The following is a 21530-nucleotide window of genomic DNA, read 5'->3' on the forward strand; positions in this document are numbered from 1 at the left end:
ATCACAATGAACGTCAAAATATGGAATGGAAGCTTTGATTTGTGTCCCATTCCATGTATCTAAAGCACCTAGCAGATAAAAAAGAAAACCTCTTGGTATCAATGATGATGTTATTTTTTTGTACCATGTACACATCTAACAATTCTCACATGTTAACAATAATCAATACATTGTAAGCACTTAATCTGTATTCAGCACATATACAATCACTGCAAAATATTCACAATTACAACTAAATCTATTGCTTGAAATAATGTTCACAAATGAATTTAAAAATTGTCACTTTTGTTAATATGGAAAAAAACAGCACATATCAGTTTCTTTCTCATAAGAGTGTTCATTTTCAACTGAAAATACAGCCTAAGTTATAGCCTTATATTAACAAAAGCATCCATAATTTGCCAATTTTGAACCAACAAGAGTAACATATTGTACATTTGCAAGATTTTTCTTGCCTTCAATTACATATTGAGCCGCACCATGAGAAAACCAACATAGTGCTTTTGGGACCAGCATGGATCCAGACCAGCCTGCGCATCCACATTCTCTAATTGCAATAGGCTTTGAAAGCGAACAGCATGGATCCTGACCAGACTGCGCAGATGCACCGACTGGTCTGGATCCATGCTGGTTGCAAATGCACTATGTTGGTTTTCTTGTGGTGCAGCTCATATATTCTTTTTGCTCAAGTTTGATCATGATGAAAATGTATAAGACATTAGAAGCCAAAATCTTCAACAAAACTTCAAATGTGAAAAATACTGGTATATAAACTACATTATATATAATTTATACTTGAACACGAAAGGAATAACATATTGTATACAACAGCTTAATCAAAACTGTAACACAAAATTCTATATTCTACTCTAACTGACACCTGTAATTCCTATATATGTTTTGTCTTTTTTTAATCTCACAATTCTTATAAACATTTGAGCCGTGCCATGGGAAAACCAACATAGTGGGTTTGCGACCAGCATGAATCCAGACCAGCCTGCGCATCCGCGCAGTCTGGTCAGGATCCATGCTGTTCGCTTTTAAAGCCTATTGGAATTGGAGAAACTGTTAGCGAACAGCATGGATCCTGACCAGACTGCGCGGATGCGCAGGCTGGTCTGGATCCATGCTGGTCGCAAACCCACTATGTTGGTTTTCTCACGGCACGGCTCATTTAACAGACTACTGTATTGCAAATGCAACCACCTCCCTCTCCCCCCATTGCTTTTATATATTCATTAAAAATTTGACTTAATATACCACTATATTCAAATAAAAGATTTAATTTTCTTTTAATGGGCCTGGTAATAAACGCACCCACTCCTCGAAATAGCAAAGCCCCTAAGGATGTTTATTTGAGAGTATACAGTATATCTACAGAAGGTACAGACCAGCACTTCTTGTGTCGACTGAAACTGCACTTACAACAATGGTTATCAAGTGCCTTTACTAGCTGTCTCTTTGGGGTTTATTTCAGGCAGAAGCAGGCAACTGAGAACAACCTCTGGCCTTCAACAGGTCACATATACTTCCAATATCTCATCAAGACCACAGTCTTAAAATTTAGAAACCTACTGAACTCTCCCGGAGGACCATTTTCATACAGTATTTCATTTACTGGACAGTCAGTAAACCTTACCAGAGGTCTTAGATCCTCTATCAGTACTGACCAGTTCTCTAATTAACTGACAACTTCACCACATTATTTGGAGGTAAAGGATGGACGAAAACAGACTTATTGTCCTCTGACAAATTGTCAAGAAAAAACTTTGGCCCACATGGTGATCAAACCCAAAACTTATCTATTCACAGCCTTGTCTTCTACAAGGAAGACTGACTATAAATGATGTCAGTTGATATGATTAATATGAGTATTAATCTTGTAGTTTGCTACATACAGAAGTTATCTGTTTAAAATGTTGATACTGTTATGTGTTCTATGTGCAATGTTAGTAAATTCCAGTTAAACTGAACGAAAACATAATGAATGAATTAAATGACAACATCACATCTTCTGTATGTCCCACTCGCTTCAGCTGTAACAACATTTTTCAGGATATTTTCATATTATGTAAGAACAAAGTAAAACTCGTACAAAAATGTTATACTTAATTTTTCTCAAAGATAAAGTATAATCATATTTTTAACAGTTTCTATGTAACCTATGACCTAAATTAATGCAATATTCTTAAAGGGATATGCAGGATGTGGTGGTGGTGTTGTGTGTGTGGGGGAGGGGGGGGGGGGGGGACATGATGTGAGACCTTAAGGTATTAGGCCCATAATAGAGTACCTCCTTTTTGAACAGTATTCAGTTCCTACCATAAACCTACTTTGACAGCAATTTTCAGGGGGGCGTAGGTTCAAGCCCTACTGGGACCAAAATTTTTTTCCCATATTTTCCTTTTTTTCTAGTAAGTTTTTACTTCTTTCTAGACTTGTTATTGATTTATTGTACAAAAGTAGGAAAAAATCATTTGATATGCAATTTCTTGTTGTTCAAAGTAAATTTACCTCTAAAGCAGAAGGGGTAGAGTTAGACATCTTTAAACAAGAGGACCATGATGGTCCTGAATCGCTCACCTATCTCCACATGACCCAGTGTTCAACTGAGTATGACATCGTTATTTCTATTATTTGACATAGTGACCTAGTTTTTGAGCACATGTGACCTAGATATCATCAAGATAAAAAATTCTGACCAATTTTCATGAAGATCCATTGAAAAATATGGCCTCTAGAGAGGTCACAAGGTTTTTCTATTATTTGACCTAATGACCTAGTTTTTGAAGGCACGTGACCCACTTTTAAACTTGACCTAGATATCATCAAGGTGAACATTCTCACCAATTTTCATGAAGATCTCGTGAAAAATATGGCCTCTAGAGAGGTCACAAGGTTTTTCTATTTTTCGACCTACTGACCTAGTTTTTGACCGCACATGACCCAGTTACGAACCTGACCTAGATATCATCAAGCTGAACATTTCACCAATTTTCATGAAGATCCATTGAGAAATATGGCCTCTAGAGAGGTCACAAGGTTTTTTCTATTTTTAGACCTACTGACCTAGTTTTTGACCCCACGTGACCCAGTTTCGAATCTGACTTAGATATCATCAAGATGAACATTCTGACCATATTCATGAAGATCTCATGAAAAAATATGGCCTCTAGAGAGGTCACAAGGTTTTTCTATTTTTAGATCTACTGACCTAGTTTTTAACCCCACGTGACCCAGTTTCGAACTTGACCTAGATATCTTCAAGGTAAACATTCTGACCAATTTTCATGAAGATCCATTGAAAAATATCGCCTCTAGAGAGGTCACAAGGTTTTCCTATTTTTAGACCTACTGACCTAGTTTTTGACCGCACATGACCCAGTTTCGAACTTGACCTAGATATCATCAAGCTGAACATTCAGACCAATTTTCATGAAGATCCATTCAGAAATATGGCCACTAGAGAGGTCACAAGGTTTTTCTATTTTTAGATCTACTGACCTAGTTTTTGACCCACATGACCCAGTTCGAACTTGACCTAGATATCATCAAGGTGAACATTCTGACCAATATTCATGAAGATCTCATGAAAAATATGGCCTCTAGAGAGGTCACAAGGTTTTTGTATTTTTAGATCTACTGACCTAGTTTTAACCCCACGTGACCCAGTTTCGAACTTGACCTAGATATCATCAAGATGAACATTCTGACCAATTTTCATGAAGATGCATTGAGAAATATGGCTCTAGAGAGGTCACAAGGTTTTTCTATTTTTAGACCTAATGACCTAGTTTTTGACCCTACGTGACCCAGTTTAGAACTTGACCTAGATATCATCAAGATAAACATTCTGACCAATATTCATGAAGATCTCATGAAAAATATGGCCTCTAGAGAGGTCACAAGGTTTTTCTATTTTTAGACCTACTGACCTAGTTTTTGACCCCACGTGACCCAGTTTCGAACTTGACCTAGATATCATCAAGGTGAACATTCTGACCAATTTTCATGAAGATCTTGTGAAATATATGGCCTCTAGAGAGGCCACAAGGTTTTTCTATTTTTAGACCTACTGACCTAGTTTTTGATTGCACGTGACCCAGTTTCGAACTTGACCTAGATATCATCAAGATGAACATTCTGACCAACTTTCATAAAGATCCCATGAAAAATGTGACCTCTAGAGTGGTCACAAGCAAAAGTTTACGGACGGACGCACGGACGGACGACGGACGACGGACACCGCGCGATCACAAAAGCTCACCTTGTCACTTTGTGACAGGTGAGCTAAAAATACTGAGTTACATGTGGTAAAAGTTCTCTATTTTGCCTTCATTCTTTAGATTACATATTGTGGAAGAAATGTAGGTAGGTTTTACTTCTGCCCCAAGGTTATTTTTGAATGAAGTGAGCAAAATTCAAAACGGATCCGCAGGATTCGACCATAATTTTTCAATATTGGAGTTGGAATTCTGTCTGATTAAATCCGTTTACTCGAGGCACCTAGAAAAAATGATATTGACAGTTCTTATTTTAAGTTTTATGATTGTTTACCAATAGTTCGATGTTTCTTTTATAAAAAATAATGGAATAATAAATTCTCTGAAAACGTTTTAGATAAAGGCCACCACTTTGAAATTTGTCTCAACTTGAGCTTTAGGAAATACCATAAATTACACAAAATTTATAAAAAACGGCACGGTAAAATTTTTTAAAAAATTTGCATATAAGTGCGAAGCACGGTCAACTTTAGAATATACCAAGCAAATGCCATTTTTTAACATTACTATTAGGGGCCTAATACCTTAATATCATATGACATATCATCCAATCCAAAAAAAAAAAAACTGGCCATTAAAGATAATGTATATCACTTGGTGAGATGTTAACATCAGAACAATAAAAAACAAGGGGGCTAAGATGGCCCTAGTTCGCTCACCTGTGTAACATGCCATAACAGTGTAAACATGTTTTACCTGGTGATTTCATGGAGACAAATATTCTTACCAATTTTCATTAAGATTGGACCAAAAAACGTGGCCTCTTGAGTGTAAAGAAGCATTTTCTTTGATTTGACCAAGTTACCTAGTTTTTTACCCCAAATGACCCAGATGCGAACTTGTCCAAAATTCCATGAAAACATTCTGACAAAGTTTTAGGAAAATTGGAGCAAAAAAGTAGCCTCTAGAGTGTATACAAGCTTTTCTTATGATTTGGCCTAGTGACCTAGTTTTTGACCCCACGTGACCCAGATTTGAAATCGTCCAAGATTTCATGGTAACAAACATTCTGATCAAATTTTACGAAGATAGAATAAAAAATGTACCTCCTAGGGTGTAAACAACCTTATTCTTTGATTTGAACTGGTGACCTAGTTTTTGACCCCACATGACCCAGATAAAATTCATGCGATATTTCATACAGACAAACATTCTGATCAAGTTTCATGCACATCAGATGAACAAGAGTTGATTTGACCTGATGACCTAGTTTCTGATCCCATATGACCTTCAAACTTGGCCTAGAAATCATCAAGATAAACATTCTGACCAAGTTTCAAGAAGATAGGGTTATAAATGTGGCCTCTAGGTTGTTAACAAGCTTTTCCTTTGATCTGACCTGATGACCTAGTTTTTGACCCTACATGACCAAGTTTCAATCCAGGCCTAGAGATCATCAAGATAATCATTCTGTGCAAGTCTGTATCAAATCAAAGCATAAATGAAACCTCTATATGGCTGAAAGGGCCAAAATAGAAAATTTGAGATAGAAAATAGCAACTCTAGAACCCATGATGGAATCTAGCCGGTTTTCGAAAGGAACTGAGACCTTATTGTGACTTAAGTTGTGTGTAAGTGTGGTTAAAATCAAATATAAAATGTCACTTCTATTGTGTTCACAAGGTAAAAATGAACAAATTTTGGCTCTTTCAGGGGTAAATCAGGGGCCGTAACTCCGGAACTTATGATTGGATCCGACAGTATCATCATGGAATCCAAGATTTATTGTTGTTGAAGATATTTTGCAGTTTGTATCAAATCAAACTGTAAATGAAGTCTCTATATGGCTGCAAAAGTAAAAATTGCAAATTTTGGCCTTTTAAACTCTGCAACCCATGATAGGATCTTGCCAGTTTTCAAAAGAAACCAAGATATAATGCCAATATAAGTTGTGTGCAAGTTTGATTAAAGTTGATTGCAAAATGTGGTCTCATCCTATTCACAAGCCAAAAATAGCAAATTTGGCCCTTTAAGGGGCCATAGGCATAACTCTGGAACCCATGATGGGATCTGGCCAGTTTTTGAAAGGAACCGAGATATTATGCCAATACAAGTTGTATGCAAGTTTGATTAAAGTTGATTGCAAAATGTGGTCTCTATCATGTTCACAAGCCAAAAATAGCAAATTTTGGCCCTTTAAGGGGCCAGTTTTCGAAAGGAAACGAGATATTATGCAAATACAACTTGTGTGCAAGTTTTGTTAAAGCTGATTACAAAATGTGGTCTCTATCATGTTCACAAGCCAAAAATGGCAAATTCTGGCCCTTTAATGGGCCATAACTCTGAAACCTATGATGGGATCTGGCCAGTTTTCGAAAGGAAACGAGATATCATGCCCATACAAGCTGTGTGCAAGTTTAATTAAGATCAAAAACAAAACGTGGTCTCAATCGTGACAGGTGAGCTAAAAAAGATGAATCCCTATATGTATTTTATGATAACAAATGATGAACTTCAATTTTGCCCAAGAATATACCTGTATATCCCTTTAACAATTAAACAACTATGTATATGGATATCAGCAAGTTTCAAACACGAAACAGAAAAGGCAACACAGAGAGGTATGAAAATATCAAAATGACCTCAATTGGCTCAAAGTATGGAATTCCCCCAATCTAAAAGCAACAAGACAGCTTTGTTCATTTAATGTGGGTTCAGCAATGTGCCTTTAATCACAATTTCATGAAACTATAGATCTGTTATAAAGCTATTTTTAATTATTTTTAACAGTTCTCCTCTTTTAATCTGAAACTATTTAGAGTTCACAGACACTGTCGACCAAGCAGCTCTCTGCTCTACCTTTCCTTTACTCAAAATATTACTTGAAAATATAAAAATAAAGTATAACCAAAACCTCTGAAAAACTGTACAAAGATATACAGATATTGATTATAAACAAAATTATCTGTCCAGCAGAAATGTAACTGCAACTGCCTTCATAATACATATCTGACAGAAAAATTGGGTGTAAAAATTACAAACTTAGAACTGCTATACATATCAATAACCGAGAGGTCAAAATATGCCTGTTTGTATGAGTATATATTCTTCCCTGTCTGTATTAGTAACCAACTGCTAAAATTATCTTGTAAATCAATTAAAATTCATCACTTCCCTTGGATATTTTAGGCAACACAAATATACAGGGAAAATCCCCTACATACCAAACCCATACATGTACAGAAATCTCAATCTCTCGTACAAAATCGTCTCACTGAAGAAAACCAGACAATAAAGTAGACCCACCTATCAACTTTATAATATTTATGATAATACAAAGGTATTTATAAAGAACTGCAATACAAAAATTGCATGAAAAATTCATTGCAATACAATACACAAACAAGAGGACCATGATGGTCCTGAATCGCTCACCTCTTCCCACATGACCCAGTTTTGAGTATGACGTCGTTTTTTCTATTATTTGACATAGTGACCTAGTTTTTGAGCTCATGTGACCCAGATTTGAACTTGACCTAGACATTATCAAGATAAAAATTCTGACAAATTTTCATGAAGATCCATTGAAAAATATGGTCTCTAGAGAGGTCACAAGGTTTTTCTATTATTTGACCTATTGACTTAGTTTTCGAAGGTACGTGACCCTGTTTTGAATTTTACCTAGATATCATCAAGGTGAACATTCTCACTAATTTTCATGAAGATCTCATGAAAAATATGGCCTCTAGAGAGGTCACAAGGTTTTTCTATTTTTATACCTACTGACCTAGTTTTTGACTGCAGTTGACCCAGTTTCAAACTTGGCCTAGATATCATCAAGATGAACATTCAGACCAAATTTCATACATATCCCATGAAAAGTATGGCCTCTAGAGAGGTCAAAAGGTTTTTTTATTATTTGACCTACTGACCTAGTTTTTTAAGGCACATGACCCAGTTTCAAACTTGACCTAGATATCATCAAGGTGAACATTCTGACCAATTTTTAGAAGATTCATTCAAGGGTATGGCCTCCAGAGAGGTCACAAGGTTTTTCTATTTCAAGACCTACTGACCTAGTTTTTGATCACAGTTGACCCAGTTTCAAACTTGACCTATATATCATCAAAATAAACATTCAGACCAACTTTCATACAGATCCCATGAAAAATATGGCCTCTAGAGAGGTCACAACGTTTTTTCATTATTTGACCTACTGACCTAATTTTTGAAGGCACGTGACCCACTTTCGAACTTGACCTAGATATCATCAAGATGAACATTCTGACCAATTTTTATGGAGATCCATTCACAAGTATGGCCTCTAGAGAGGTCACAAGGTTTTTCTATTTTAAGACCTACTGACCTAGTTTTTGACCGCACAAGACCCTGTTTCGATCTTTACCTAGATATCATCAAGATGAACATTCAGACCAACTTTCATACAGATCCCATGAAAAATATGGCCTTTAGAGAGGTCACAAGGTTTTTCTATTATTTGACCTACTGACCTAGTTTTTGACCGCACATGACCCTGTTTCGAACTTGACCTAGATATCATCAAGATGAACATTCAGACAAACTTTCATACAGATCCCATGAAAAATATGGCCTTTAGGGAGGTCACAAGGTTTTTCTATTATTTGTCCTTCTGACCTAGTTTTTGATGGCACGTGACCCATTTTCGAACTTGACCTAGATATCATCAAGGTGAGCATTCTGACCAACTTTCATGAAGATCTCATGAAATATATGGCCTTTAGAGAGGTCACAAGGTTTTTCTATTATTTGACCTACTGACCTAGTTTTTGATGGAACGTGACCCAGTTTCGAACCTGACCTAGATATCATCAAGGTGAACGTTCTGACCAATTTTCATGAAGATCTTGTGAAATATATGGCCTCTAGAGAGGTCACAAGGTTTTTCTATTATTTGTCCTTCTGACCTAGTTTTTGATGGCACATGACCCATTTTCGAACTTGACCTAGATATCATCAAGGTGAGCATTCTGACCAACTTTCATGAAGATCTCATGAAATATATGGCCTCTAGAGAGGTCACAAGGTTTTTCTATTTTTAGACCTACTGACCTAGTTTTTGATCGCACATGACCCAGTTTCGAACTTGACCTAGATATCATCAAGATGAACATTCAGACCAACTTTCATACAGATCCAATGAAAAATATGGCCTTTAGAGAGGTCACAAGGTTTTTCTATTATTTGACCTACTGACCTAGTTTTTGATGGAACGTGACCCAGTTTCGAACCTGACCTAGATATCATCAAGGTGAACGTTCTGACCAATTTTCATGAAGATCTTGTGAAATATATGGCCTCTAGAGAGGTCACAAGGTTTTTCTATTTTTAGACCTACTGACCTAGTTTTTGAAGGCACGTGACCCAGTTTCGAACTTGATCTAGATATCATCAAGGTAAACATTCTGACCAATTGTCATGAAGATCTTGTGAAATATATGGCCTCTAGAGAGGTCACAAGGTTTTTCTATTTTTAGACCTACTGACCTAGTTTTTGATGGCACGTGACCCAGTTTCGAACTTGACCTAGATATCATCAAGATGAACATTCTGACCAACTTTCATATAGATCCCACAAAAAATGTGACCTCTAGAGTGGTCACAAGCAAAAGTTTAAGGACTGACTGACGGACGGACGCACGGACGACGGACGCTGCGTGATCACAAAAGCTCACCTTGTCACTATGTGACAGGTGAGCTAAAAATCATAATAAATATTCTTATAGATTCCATAGGTGAAACAAAAATCTTAGAAATTGACAAGAAATTCATACAAGTACATAGTTTTAGCAACATAGTGATTTAACAATTGAGGTCATTTTCTTTTCCTGAAATAGCCTTAACCCTTAGCCTTCTGGCGGCAGATGATTCTGCCTTTGCGACCAGTGCAGACCAAGATCAACCTGCACATCCGTGCAGTCTGATCATGGTCTGCACTGTTCGCTATTCAGTCAGTAAATTTTCAGTGCAAACCCCTTTGAATAATAAATGGTACAGTCCAAATTGAAAGATGGACCAGTCCATTATAGAAATACAGCAGGGTAAGGGTTAAACTTATGGCAACTTCTCTTGAATCATTATAATTTTTCAATAATCTTGGCCTTGAATTTGATGTATTCAAGAACTCTTGAATTATTATAATTCCTAGTGTCCATGGACTTGCACTAGACTTGCAAACGGTTTTGCTTCAAAATAATTCCTAGCCTTGAACTTGTATTATTCAAGGACAATGTATGCTCTTAAATGCGGCTCTTGCATCAAAATTTCATGACAAACAATCACATATAACAGCTTTAAACAATATAAACAAGTTAAACAACACAATTTAGTATAATGTAATTTAAGGTAGTTCTGCACGTTCGGATCAAATTTTTATCTACAATGTAGTATTTGATAAAATCCTGATTTTTCAAAACTTCAGAAAATACATTAAATAAAAAAGATAGGGTCTTGTCCTTGATTTTTTGCTAGACTGATTTGAAAAATTTTGAGCTCGCGAAAGTTTTCACAATGGGAGTCTGTGGCAAAATTACAATTTTCTCAACATTTTCTCGAATAGAAATTTTTCTACAATGTAGTTTTTAATGAATATATGGCCTATAGTATGGTGAAATAGAATGTATAGGGCTGTGTGATTGTTTTTGAGATATTTGCCCATGATTAAAGTGATCTGCATATTTCAAGCTGGTTTTAAGACATTATTTTGAATTATTTAACATGTCAGATGATTTAATATTATATTTTAACTTTAGAAAGATAGTAACGTTGTCATTATAATAAAATTACTCACGGGTTGTCATTAATTCATGAAATGATTTTCATTTCCGTATGCCGAATCCATGCTTAATTCTACATTATCCGGATAAATGACGTTACGCTGTCACTTCAGGTTTAACAAACGTGCAGAACTACCTTAGCAAGCAAATTAATTGGTACTTCAGCAAACCTTTACGAAAACTAATTGTAAAAACTGCATTAAAGCAGCAACTCTGATTTATGTCATTCATTATTTTCATATTGAGAAAGCATCATGTTCATGTTATTGCTACGGTTTCAAGTGAAATTTTATAAACAAGAGGACAATGATGGTCCTGAATCGCTCACCTCTTCCCACATGACCCAGTTTTGAGTATGACGTCGTTTTTTCTATTATTTGACATAGTGACCTAGTTTTTGAGCTCATGTGACCCAGTTTTAAACTTGACCTAGATATTATCAAGATAAAAATTCTGACCAATTTTCATGAAGATCCATTGAAAAATATGGTCTCTAGAGAGGTCACAAGGTTTTTCTATTATTTGACCTATTGACCTAGTTTTCGAAGGTATGTGACCCTGTTTTGAACTTTACCTAGATATCATCTAGGTGAACATTCTCACTAATTTTCATGAAGATCTCATGAAAAACATGGCCTCTAGAGAGGTCACAAGGTTTTTCTATTTTTATACCTACTGGCCTAGTTTTTGATCGCACGTGACCCAGTTTCGAAATTGACCTAGATATCATCAAGGTGAACATTCAGATCAATTTTCATGAAGTTCCATTAAAAAATATGGCCTCTAGAGAGGTCAAAAGATTTTCATAATTTTAGACCTACTGACCTAGTTTTTGACTGCAGTTGACCCAGTTTCAAACTTGACCTAGATATCATCAAGATGAACATTCAGACCAACTTTCATACAGATCCCATGAAAAATATGGCCTCTAGAGAGGTCACAAGGTTTTTTCATTATCTGACCTACTGACCCAGTTTTTTAAGGCACGTGACCCAGTTTCAAACGACCTAGATATCATCAAGGTGAACATTCTGACCAATTTTTATGGAGATCCATTCACAAGTATGGCCTCTAGAGAGGTCACAAGGTTTTTCTATTTTTAGACCTACTGACCTAGTTTTTGACCGCACATGACCCTGTTTCGAACTTGACCTAGATATCATCAAGACGAACATTCAGACCAACTTTCATACAGATCCCATGAAAAATATGGCCTCTAGAGAGGTCACAAGGTTTTTCTATTATTTGACCTACTGACCTAGTTTTTGACGGCACGTGACCCACTTTCGAACTTGACCTAGATATCATCAAGATGAACATTCAGACAAATTTTCATACAGATCCCATGAAAAATATGGCCTCTAGAGAGGTCACAAGGTTTTTCTATTATTTGACCTACTGACCTAGTTTTTGATGGCAGGTGACCCACTTTCGAACTTGACCTAGATATCATCAAGATGAACATTCAGACCATCTTTCATACAGATCGCATGAAAAATATGGCCTCTAGAGAGTTCACAAGGTTTTTCTGTTATTTGACCTACTGACCTAGTTTTTGAAGGCAGGTGACCCACTTCCGAACTTGACCTAGATATCATCAAGGTGAATATTCTGACCAATTTTCATGAAGATCTCATGAAATGTATGGCCTCTAGAGAGGTCACAAGGTTTTTCTATTTTTAGACCTACTGACCTATTTTTTGACCGCACGTGACCCAGTTTCGAACTTGACCTATTTATCATCAAGATGAGCATTCAGACCAACTTTCATACAGATCCCATGAAAAATATGGCCTTTAGAGAGGTCACAAGGTTTTTCTATTATTTGACCTATGACCTAGTTTTTGATGGCACGTGACCCAGTTTCGAACTTGATCTAGATATCACCAAGGTGAACGTTCTGACCAATTTTCATGAAGATCTTGTGAAATATATGGCCTCTAGAGAGGTCACAAGGTTTTTCTATTTTTAGACCTACTGACCTAGTTTTTGAAGGCACGTGACCCAGTTTCGAACTTGACCTAGATATCATCAAGATTAACATTCTGACCAATTTTCATGAAGATCTTTTGAAATATATGGCCTCTAGAGAGGTCACAAGGTTTTTCTATGTTTAGACCTACTGACCTAGTTTTTGAAGGCACGTGACCCAGTTTCGAACTTGACCTAGATATCATCAAGATGAACATTCTGACCAACTTTCATAAAGATCCCATGAAAAATGTGACCTCTAGAGTGGTCACAAGCAAAAGTTTACGGATGCACGCACGGACGACGGACACCGCGTGATCGCAAAAGCTCACCTTGTCACTTTGTGAGAGGTGAGCTAAAAATGAAACTTAACGTGATTTAGTGTACATTAGGCTTTGCATTTCTAAACAAACACTAAGTCTTGTGTAGTGGGAAAGCTGACTAGAAAAGCTATAAATATTGTGTGATGTATGTAGAAAATACCATATAGCTTTACGACTTTTGGTACAATTTAAAGACGTTTCTGCATTAAAAATGTTGATAATATGGCATAAATCTAAGAGGATTATTGCTTTTAAACAAGAACATCAAAGCAGTATTGTTTGAGATAATCTTACCAGCGGAAGATTCTTTAGGTAGTTTATGAATTCTTTCTTATCAATCTTGATGCCCATTTGTGCAGTGCAGCAGAACTGTTTAAGACGTTCTGGTGAACTAAATCCACACAGCAGTGGAGTAGTCAAATCTCTTTCTCATAGATGCCTATTTAATGAAGCATGGGAAATGTACATCTGTTAACAGAACGACATCGTGACCAACAACATCAGACTTCCGCTTTAGCTTTACTGTAGCATAATGGTTTGTTTTTTCTCATATAATTATCCTTTTTAATTCAGAAGTCTACTATAAGAAAGAAGGAGCAACTATAAAAGATTTTGATTTTTAGACTGTTTCACATAACGAGTATTTTAAGTAACTAGATGCTAACTGGCAACATGTCGAGCCCGCCCTTTGACCCATAACTGTGACCTTGACCTTTGAGATAGAGTCAGTCTCATTGAGTTAAACATTCATGCAAAATATAAACAAGATTCCTCAATGCATGTCAATGTTACGGGCTGGATAAGATCTGACATGACCTTTGACCTACAACTGTGACCTTGACCTTTGAGATAGGAACCTGGGGTTTGTGCACGACACTCCGTCTCACTGAGGTTAACATTCATGCCAAATATAAACAAGATTGCTCCATGCATGTCCAAGTTATTGTCTGGACAAACAAATCCGGACGCACTGATGCACATACACCGAACAGCCATTTGGACAACTATGTCTTCGCATCCGCAAGTGGACTCGACAAAAACTAATACATGTACATGTATACCAATCTTGTTAATAAATGTAGTTTGTTATGATGTCATTCACAGCACGACGGTAATCTTACACCCTTGGGTGTTAGATGGAGTTTTCCAGAATCAGTGAAAACACCGTAAACTCCAGTTCGGTATGAAAGAATAAACAGTGCACTTGCCTTCGCTAAGTTGCTTGAAGTACAAGTTTTCAATAACCACTATTGAAGTAGTATAAAGCCACTATACAACAAACATATTTACTATTTTTGCACACTAGCAGTGAATAATAACCATTCTTAAAACTAAATTCACTCTGTAACTTCAATTTCTTCCATAAATAAATAATTTCAAGCAGTTTTAAAAAAAGAATGAAATTCCAGCACTATTTTCAACAATACAGCTTGATAATTAAGCAGTTTCAAAGCATTCTATTTAGCGTATGAGGTAAATTTGTAACAACATGTCCATTTACGGAAACATAAATTTTAATATAAACTAGATGATAAAAATCATAATAAAATGGATGAAGACTACCATAAAAGAGCTACAGAACTTTATTAATTATAAGCAAACTGATATCATCTGTAACACTGGCCAAATTAACAATCAAAATATTTGCCGAAATACAACAAATGTGTAAAAAAAACCCACCCCAAATCTCCTACATGGCCCTGACAAAGAAGATAATCATTGTGATTTTTTTTTGCTTAATGTGTGATCCCTCCACCCATAAATTTAATACTGCAATGTGACATGTTTAGATAGTCATTCTTCTTTTTATTGTCTTCACATCATTAGCAAACAAAATTTTGACAACACTGTATAGTACATGCCTCCTCAAAATGCTTGACAGAATAAATTAAACTAATAAAAAGAATTTGACATGGAAGTCCTGACAGTATGTAAATGTCCGCCATATAAATGACGTATACCAAGTTACACTTGAATTGGATGGAGAGTTTAAGTGGAGTTGATTGTATAGCTGTAGTTTGTAATACTGTTCAGTCCAAAAAGGGGCATAACTCAGACAAATAATAAACAGACACGAATATCCCAATAATATGGGAATATCCACTTCATACTGATGATGTATATAAAGTTTCATTTGAATTTGATGTAAACTGTAGGAGTCTAGTACAAGCGTGACAGACGGAATGACGGTTCAAACCCTATATCTCCCCAAGTCTTCGATACCGGGGCCCCATAAAAAACCCGTCTTTACAAATGCGCTCCTACTTTTGGCAATTCTTAGTTCTCTTTAGTGAAGTACACCAAAAAAATGCAAACAAAAACACAAACTCGTCTTGCAACTGAAAAAGCTCCTCAAGGAGCTCACGTCCAGATTTACAACAAAGTTTCTTAAAGTTTTTTGCTTATCTAGTAACCCTAACTGGTTCAGTGAGTTCTTGGCAATATTTATTCATAAGAGGAGGGCCGAGAAGGCCCTGTATCTCATACCCGAGTAAACTAGGTCACCCAGTTCAAACTTTTCATAGATACCATAAAGACAAATATTTTGACTAATAAGTTTGTTTCATGTACATCAGTTAAAGAATTTGATTTCTACAGTATGGAAGTTATTTCTAGAATTTGACCAAGCAACCTAATTTTTGACTCAAGATCATCAAGTTCATAGTTCAAACTTGATCAGTTAAGGCAAATAGTCCAACCATGTTTCATATAGATAAGGAAGAAAATGTGGCTACTTGAGTGTTTACAAAGTTTTTCTAAAATTGGACCCTGTTACATACTTCTCAAGTCAAGATGACCCTGTTTTTAACCTGACACAGCTTTTATTAAGACAAACATCCTGACCAAGTTTCAAGTAGATCAGATAGGAAGTGAGTCCTCTACAGTGTTTACAAGGTTTGTTTTATAATTTGACCCAATGACCTAGTTTTTGACCCAATATCACACTGACCCAGTCCAAAACCTGACCTTGAATTCAGCTGGAGTAATGTTTAGTCCAGGTTTCAGTTAGATCGGACAGAAAAAGTGGTCTCTAGAGAGTAAACATCTGACCTAGCTTATTTACCCAGATGGCCCAAATTTAAACCTGGTCGAGCTATCATCAAGACAAAAATTTTGGCCAAGTTTCATTAAATTATGTTACAAAATGTGACCTCTTGAGTGTTAATAATATTTTCAAAATTTTTAATAAGTGACCTATTTCTTACTTCATTTACCCAGTTTTGGACTTGACCTAGATAATAAAACAAACATTCTGACCAACTTTCATAAGGTGGAAAATGTGACCTTGAGATTGATAGCAAAGTTTTTATATGATATGACTTTCTGAATTAGTTGTTGACCCCTGATAACTAAGTATCAAACTTGTCCAGGATTTTAACCAAGGAAATATTCCATTAAAACTGGTCTAGCATTGTGCCATCTAGAGTGTTAACAGTATAATGATTAAGGACAACACACTAAGATGGACAATGTCACAGAGTGGTCACAATAGCTCATCTTGAGTTCCTCTTGCTTAGGTCACCTAAAACACTCAATCTGTAAAATATGTAAAAATAAGCTTTCTAAAGCAGTAGCCATGCAATAGAAATTAATGTAAAATGAAAGAAATTTAGATATAGGTATCATATTCAAAATGTACCAATTTCAAGAACAAATTTCGCACTGATTATGTTTCTGACATTTTAACATGTTTAAAGAAGTCAATTTTTTCAAATGAGCCATGCCATGGGAAAAACCAACATAGTGGCTTTGCGACCAGCATGGATCAAGACCAGCCTGCGCATCCGCGCAGTCTGGTCAGGATCCATGCTGTTCGCTAACAGTTTCTCCAATTCCAATAGGCTTTAAAAGCGAACAGCATGGAGCCTGACCAGACTGCGCGGATGCGCAGGCTGGTCTGGATCCATGCTGGTCGCACACCCACTATGTTGGTTTTGTCATGGCACGGTTCAAATTTTGATGTTCATCTGGAGGCATGTCCCTTTAAGACGGTACATATTGCTAACAGTTACTATGACATAACATGCAGTCACAAGACTGGAGCTTTCCTTCCATCCCGGAAACTTTCTATCCTCTATGACAAGACTGCTCAGCTGACAAGTATTTTAATAAACTTGACAAAATTCTGTAGCCTTCAACTTGTATACTGATTTAAACAAAAACAGATTTATAAATCAAGATTGTCATGCTGTCCACGTAGTTTCAAAGCTCATAACACTAGACGCCAGACTTGATTTGCTCCCATGGTAAGAGAATTGTTCAAAATATGGCATTCCAGTGTCCATTGTTTCTTCATCTATACTCTCGAGAGTATGGGATGCTTGCGGTGGTGTCAGGCTTACTGGCTCGGCTGTGAATGTGTCATCGAAGTAGCGAGTGTCAGTCTCGGAGGTGACCTGGGGCTTGAAAGGGGGCGGGACCTGAGACAGAAATGAAATGGGAATATGAATGATCAAAGTGGGCATCTGGGAAAGAATAGGAACATGATCTTTCTCAACTGCAGGTACTTAACCTTTAGCTTTCTGAATTTCTTAAATGGACTGGTCCATCATTCAATTCGGGCAGTACCATTTATATTCGAAAGGGTGTTCACTGAAATTTACTGACTGAATAGCGAACAGTGTAGACCATAATCAGCCTGCATGGATGTGCAGGCTGATTATGGTTTGCACTGGTCACAAAGACAGAATCACTTGCCATCAGCAGGCTAAAAACAGTCAGAGTGAATTTACTGCCAATTTGTTTTCAAGAAATATCTACGTTTTAGCACCTGCAGAAGGAATGATTTGTATCTGAAATGAACAGAAGTTTGGATACTGAAAACCAGTCTACTAAAGGAAGCTAAAGGAGTAATTATCTAAGGTAAGAAATTGTTAACAAGTCTACTAAGGAAGCTAAAAAGAGAAAATAATGAAGGGAGAAATTAATGAATTTATGATACTTGTGACCTGTCCAGAACAAGACCCAGAAGAAGAGCAAACAGTAAGAAAGAACTTGTTAATTCTAAGGTCAGACAGTTCCAAAGTTCTGTTCATTTTATCAAATAAAACCAATGAGTTAGTACATAATATTCATGCAGGAGAATACCATTGCTCTAAAAAATCTGTACCTGGTTAAATGTAATACATTTTTACAGAAAAGTCACATTTGCTTGCAGAAAATGAATAATATTACAAGTTAAGATATTTTACTATTTCTTATAAAGTCTTGCACAGATACAAAGACCAAACTTCCCCAATGTCTCTTCTAAATAATTTTTCTTTTTTATTTTCAAATGTCTTCCTATAAGAAAATTTATAAATGCACCACTTCAAACTTACTTTGTCCAAAAATATTCCCTTGGAACCAGTGACAATTCTTGTTTATAAATGCATAATAAACAGCATATATAATATTTAAACCAGTTTTTTAAATTGTAAATTTTACAGTAGAGGAAAATATTTAAGTTCAAAACCACTTTTGCAGAAAAAGAGAAGAATCAAGGATATATCAAAATGCAACAATGGGTTTGGGAAATATTGTGAGATAATTAAATAGTTGACCCCCACCCCAGTTTTGGGTCGAGTCCTAAAACAAATTCACTCATTAACTAATTTACAAAAAGAGCTGTTAATAACAAGAGCTGTCTGATGACAGCGCGCTTGACTATTCGAAGAATTGATTGAAGAATGGGGTCAAAATATTTCCACGGATATTCAGACAAAAGGAATAAATAGATTAGACAAACAATGTTCCTGTATTACTTTGATTTTGGTAAGTCTTGCACTAAATGGCAATATATGAGCCAATTTCAAAGTCCAAAAAGGGCCATAATTCAGTCAAAATAGTTATGATCTCTTGCCTACAGATGGAAATCATAATGATAAACAAGTGTTCAAAGTTTAAAAGCCATATGTCAAAAAGTTTTGACAAAACATGGACTTGTATGAAAACAGAACCAATTTCAAAATCCAAAAAGGACCATAATTCAGCCAAAATAGATGACAGAGTTATGTTCTCTTTCCTCCAGATAGAGACTATTATACTAAATAAGTGATAAAAGTTTCAAAGCCACATGTCAAACACTTTACAAAAAATATGAACTGGTACGAAAAACTTAACAAAGATTTCTAAGTCAAAATGGGCCATAATTCAGCCAAAATCTTTGATGGAGTTATGTACTCTTGCCTATAACTGGACATGGTGATGGTAAACAGGTGCTGAAAGTTTCAAAGCTTTATCTCAAAAGACTTTGTCAAAATATGAACTGGTACGAAATATTAACCCAGATTTCTAAGTCAAAAAGGGCCATAATTCAGCCAAAATCCTTGATGGAGTTATGTACTCTTGCCTATAACTGGACATGGTGATGGTAAACAAGTATTGAAAGTTTCAAAGCTTTATCTCAAAGCTTTGTCAAAATATGAACTGGTACGAAAAACTTAACCATGATTTCTAAGACAAAAGGGGCCATAATCCAGCCAAAATCCTTGATGGAGTTATGTACTCTTGCCTATAACTGGACATGGTGATGGTAAACAGTGTTGAAAGTTTCAAAGCTTTATTCTCAAAAGACTGTCAAAATATTGAACTGGTACGAAATATTAACCCAGATTTCTAAGTCAAAAAGGGCCATAATTCACCCAAAATCCTTGATGGAGTTATGTGCTCTTGCCTATAACTGGACATGGTGATGGTAAACAAATATTGAAAGTTTCAAAGCTTTATCTCAAAAGACTTTGTCAAAATATGAACTGGTATGAAAAACTTAACCATGATTTCTAAGTCAAAAGGGGCCATAATTCAGCCAAAATCCTTGACTGAGTTATGTGCTCTTGCCTATAACTGGCCATGATGATGGTAAACAAGTGTTGAAAGTTTCAAAGCTTTATCTCAAAAGACTTTGTCAAAATGTGGACTGGTACGAAAAACTTAACCCAAGGTGTGACGCCGACGCCGACGCCAACGCCGACACCGACGCCGACGCCGTGGTGAGTAGGATAGCTCTACTTATTCTTCGAATAGTCGAGCTAAAAACGTATGCCCATTATGGCCTGCTGAAGGTTACTGGATGTGAAATTTTCAGTCTCAAAAATGCTGTGACCTTGACCTTTGACCTTTAAGAACCAAACAGCCAACAAGGGTCTTCTGATGACCATCGACCATCATGTCTAGCTGAGTGAAAACCCAAACAGAACACCAGGTGCAAAACTTCACATGCTATATAACAATCTTCTAATGTTATATGACTCTAAGTCAAATACTTTTGAGATACATGCCATATAAACTTGTATGCCCTTTATGCATAGTTGACTAAATAAAGGGTGATAACTCTAGTCTGACCAACAGAACCATGTAGATGTACAACTTCACATGCTGAATAACTATAATATTTCATGACCCTAGGTTCAAAAATTCTTGCAACACAAGCTTTTATGCCCTTTTATTCATATTTTTAACTAAGTCAAGGGCCATAACATTTGTCTGGCTGAGTGAAATCTCAAACAAAACCTCAGATGCAAACTGCAAATGCTAATAATGTTCCTGTAAGGGTTCATAATCCTAGGTCAAATACATCTTGAAATTCATGGGACACAAACTTTTAGGCCATATTCAAATGCTGAATAACAATCCTGTCAGGACTGACAACTCCATGTCAAATACTTTTTGAGATATTCATGACAAAAATTTGGATGGTCAGACACATTAAAGAGTAACTCCAACTGCCTTGCATTTTTTATTGCGGAGAGGGGGGCACAAAAAAACAGCATTTACCCAAAAGTGAACTTTTCTGTTTTCAGGAGAAAATTGTCTGCAAAATAGAAAGAAAGTATGTTTCAGGGAATGCGACTAAATGTCAGCCAGTAAAAACAGTCAAAAGAAAGCCCTGTGTGCGTTTGAATTCTAATTACTACGAAGAGTTTCCCTGTTATTTTTTATTTATTCTACTGTAATATCTAAAGTTTTAAACAGCATAACTTGTAGAGACATTTTTATAACATGATATTGTGAATGCTACATTCTAAAACAGACTCAGAGATACTACTTTATCATACACTTCATTCAAAATGTTTGGATCAAACTAGACATGCTCAGAGGATTGCAACTATCAAATACAATCAACTGTGCCTGGATTGTCTATTCATATATAAGAAAACAAGCAACTGCTAGATTTAAATCGATGTTTCACTTTGAGCATAACTTAAGACTCCTACTCA

General features: G+C 36.1%; 2 protein-coding genes across 4 annotated transcripts in view; one reads left to right on the plus strand and one right to left on the minus strand.

Moving 5' to 3' along the window:
- LOC123535749 (uridine diphosphate glucose pyrophosphatase NUDT22-like) overlaps positions 1–21530 on the plus strand; it is a 75876-nt gene that overhangs the window by 46645 nt on the left and 7701 nt on the right. The gene's annotated exons all lie outside the window — the stretch shown is intronic.
- The window catches only part of LOC123535692 (RAC-alpha serine/threonine-protein kinase-like), a 56594-nt gene that overhangs the window by 7666 nt on the left and 27398 nt on the right, over positions 1–21530 (minus strand). Inside the window, exons 11-12 of one of the 3 annotated variants that reach the window (XR_008371998.1) lie at positions 4808–17753; positions 93–2264 (exon numbers count right to left, since the gene is read on the minus strand). The exons of 1 other annotated variant lie outside the window; for it this stretch is intronic. Coding sequence is in view for 1 of the 2 variants with exons in the window: in XM_045318448.2 (XP_045174383.2) it covers positions 17517–17753 (237 nt within the window). In the remaining variant the exon portion in view is untranslated. Of the gene's footprint in view, positions 1–92; positions 17754–21530 lie in introns of those variants that run through there. One more of the 3 variants, XM_045318448.2, reaches the window with a different exon arrangement.

Source organism: Mercenaria mercenaria, chromosome 1 (genome assembly GCF_021730395.1).
Source record: "Mercenaria mercenaria strain notata chromosome 1, MADL_Memer_1, whole genome shotgun sequence".
Lineage (NCBI taxonomy): Eukaryota > Metazoa > Mollusca > Bivalvia > Venerida > Veneridae > Mercenaria > Mercenaria mercenaria.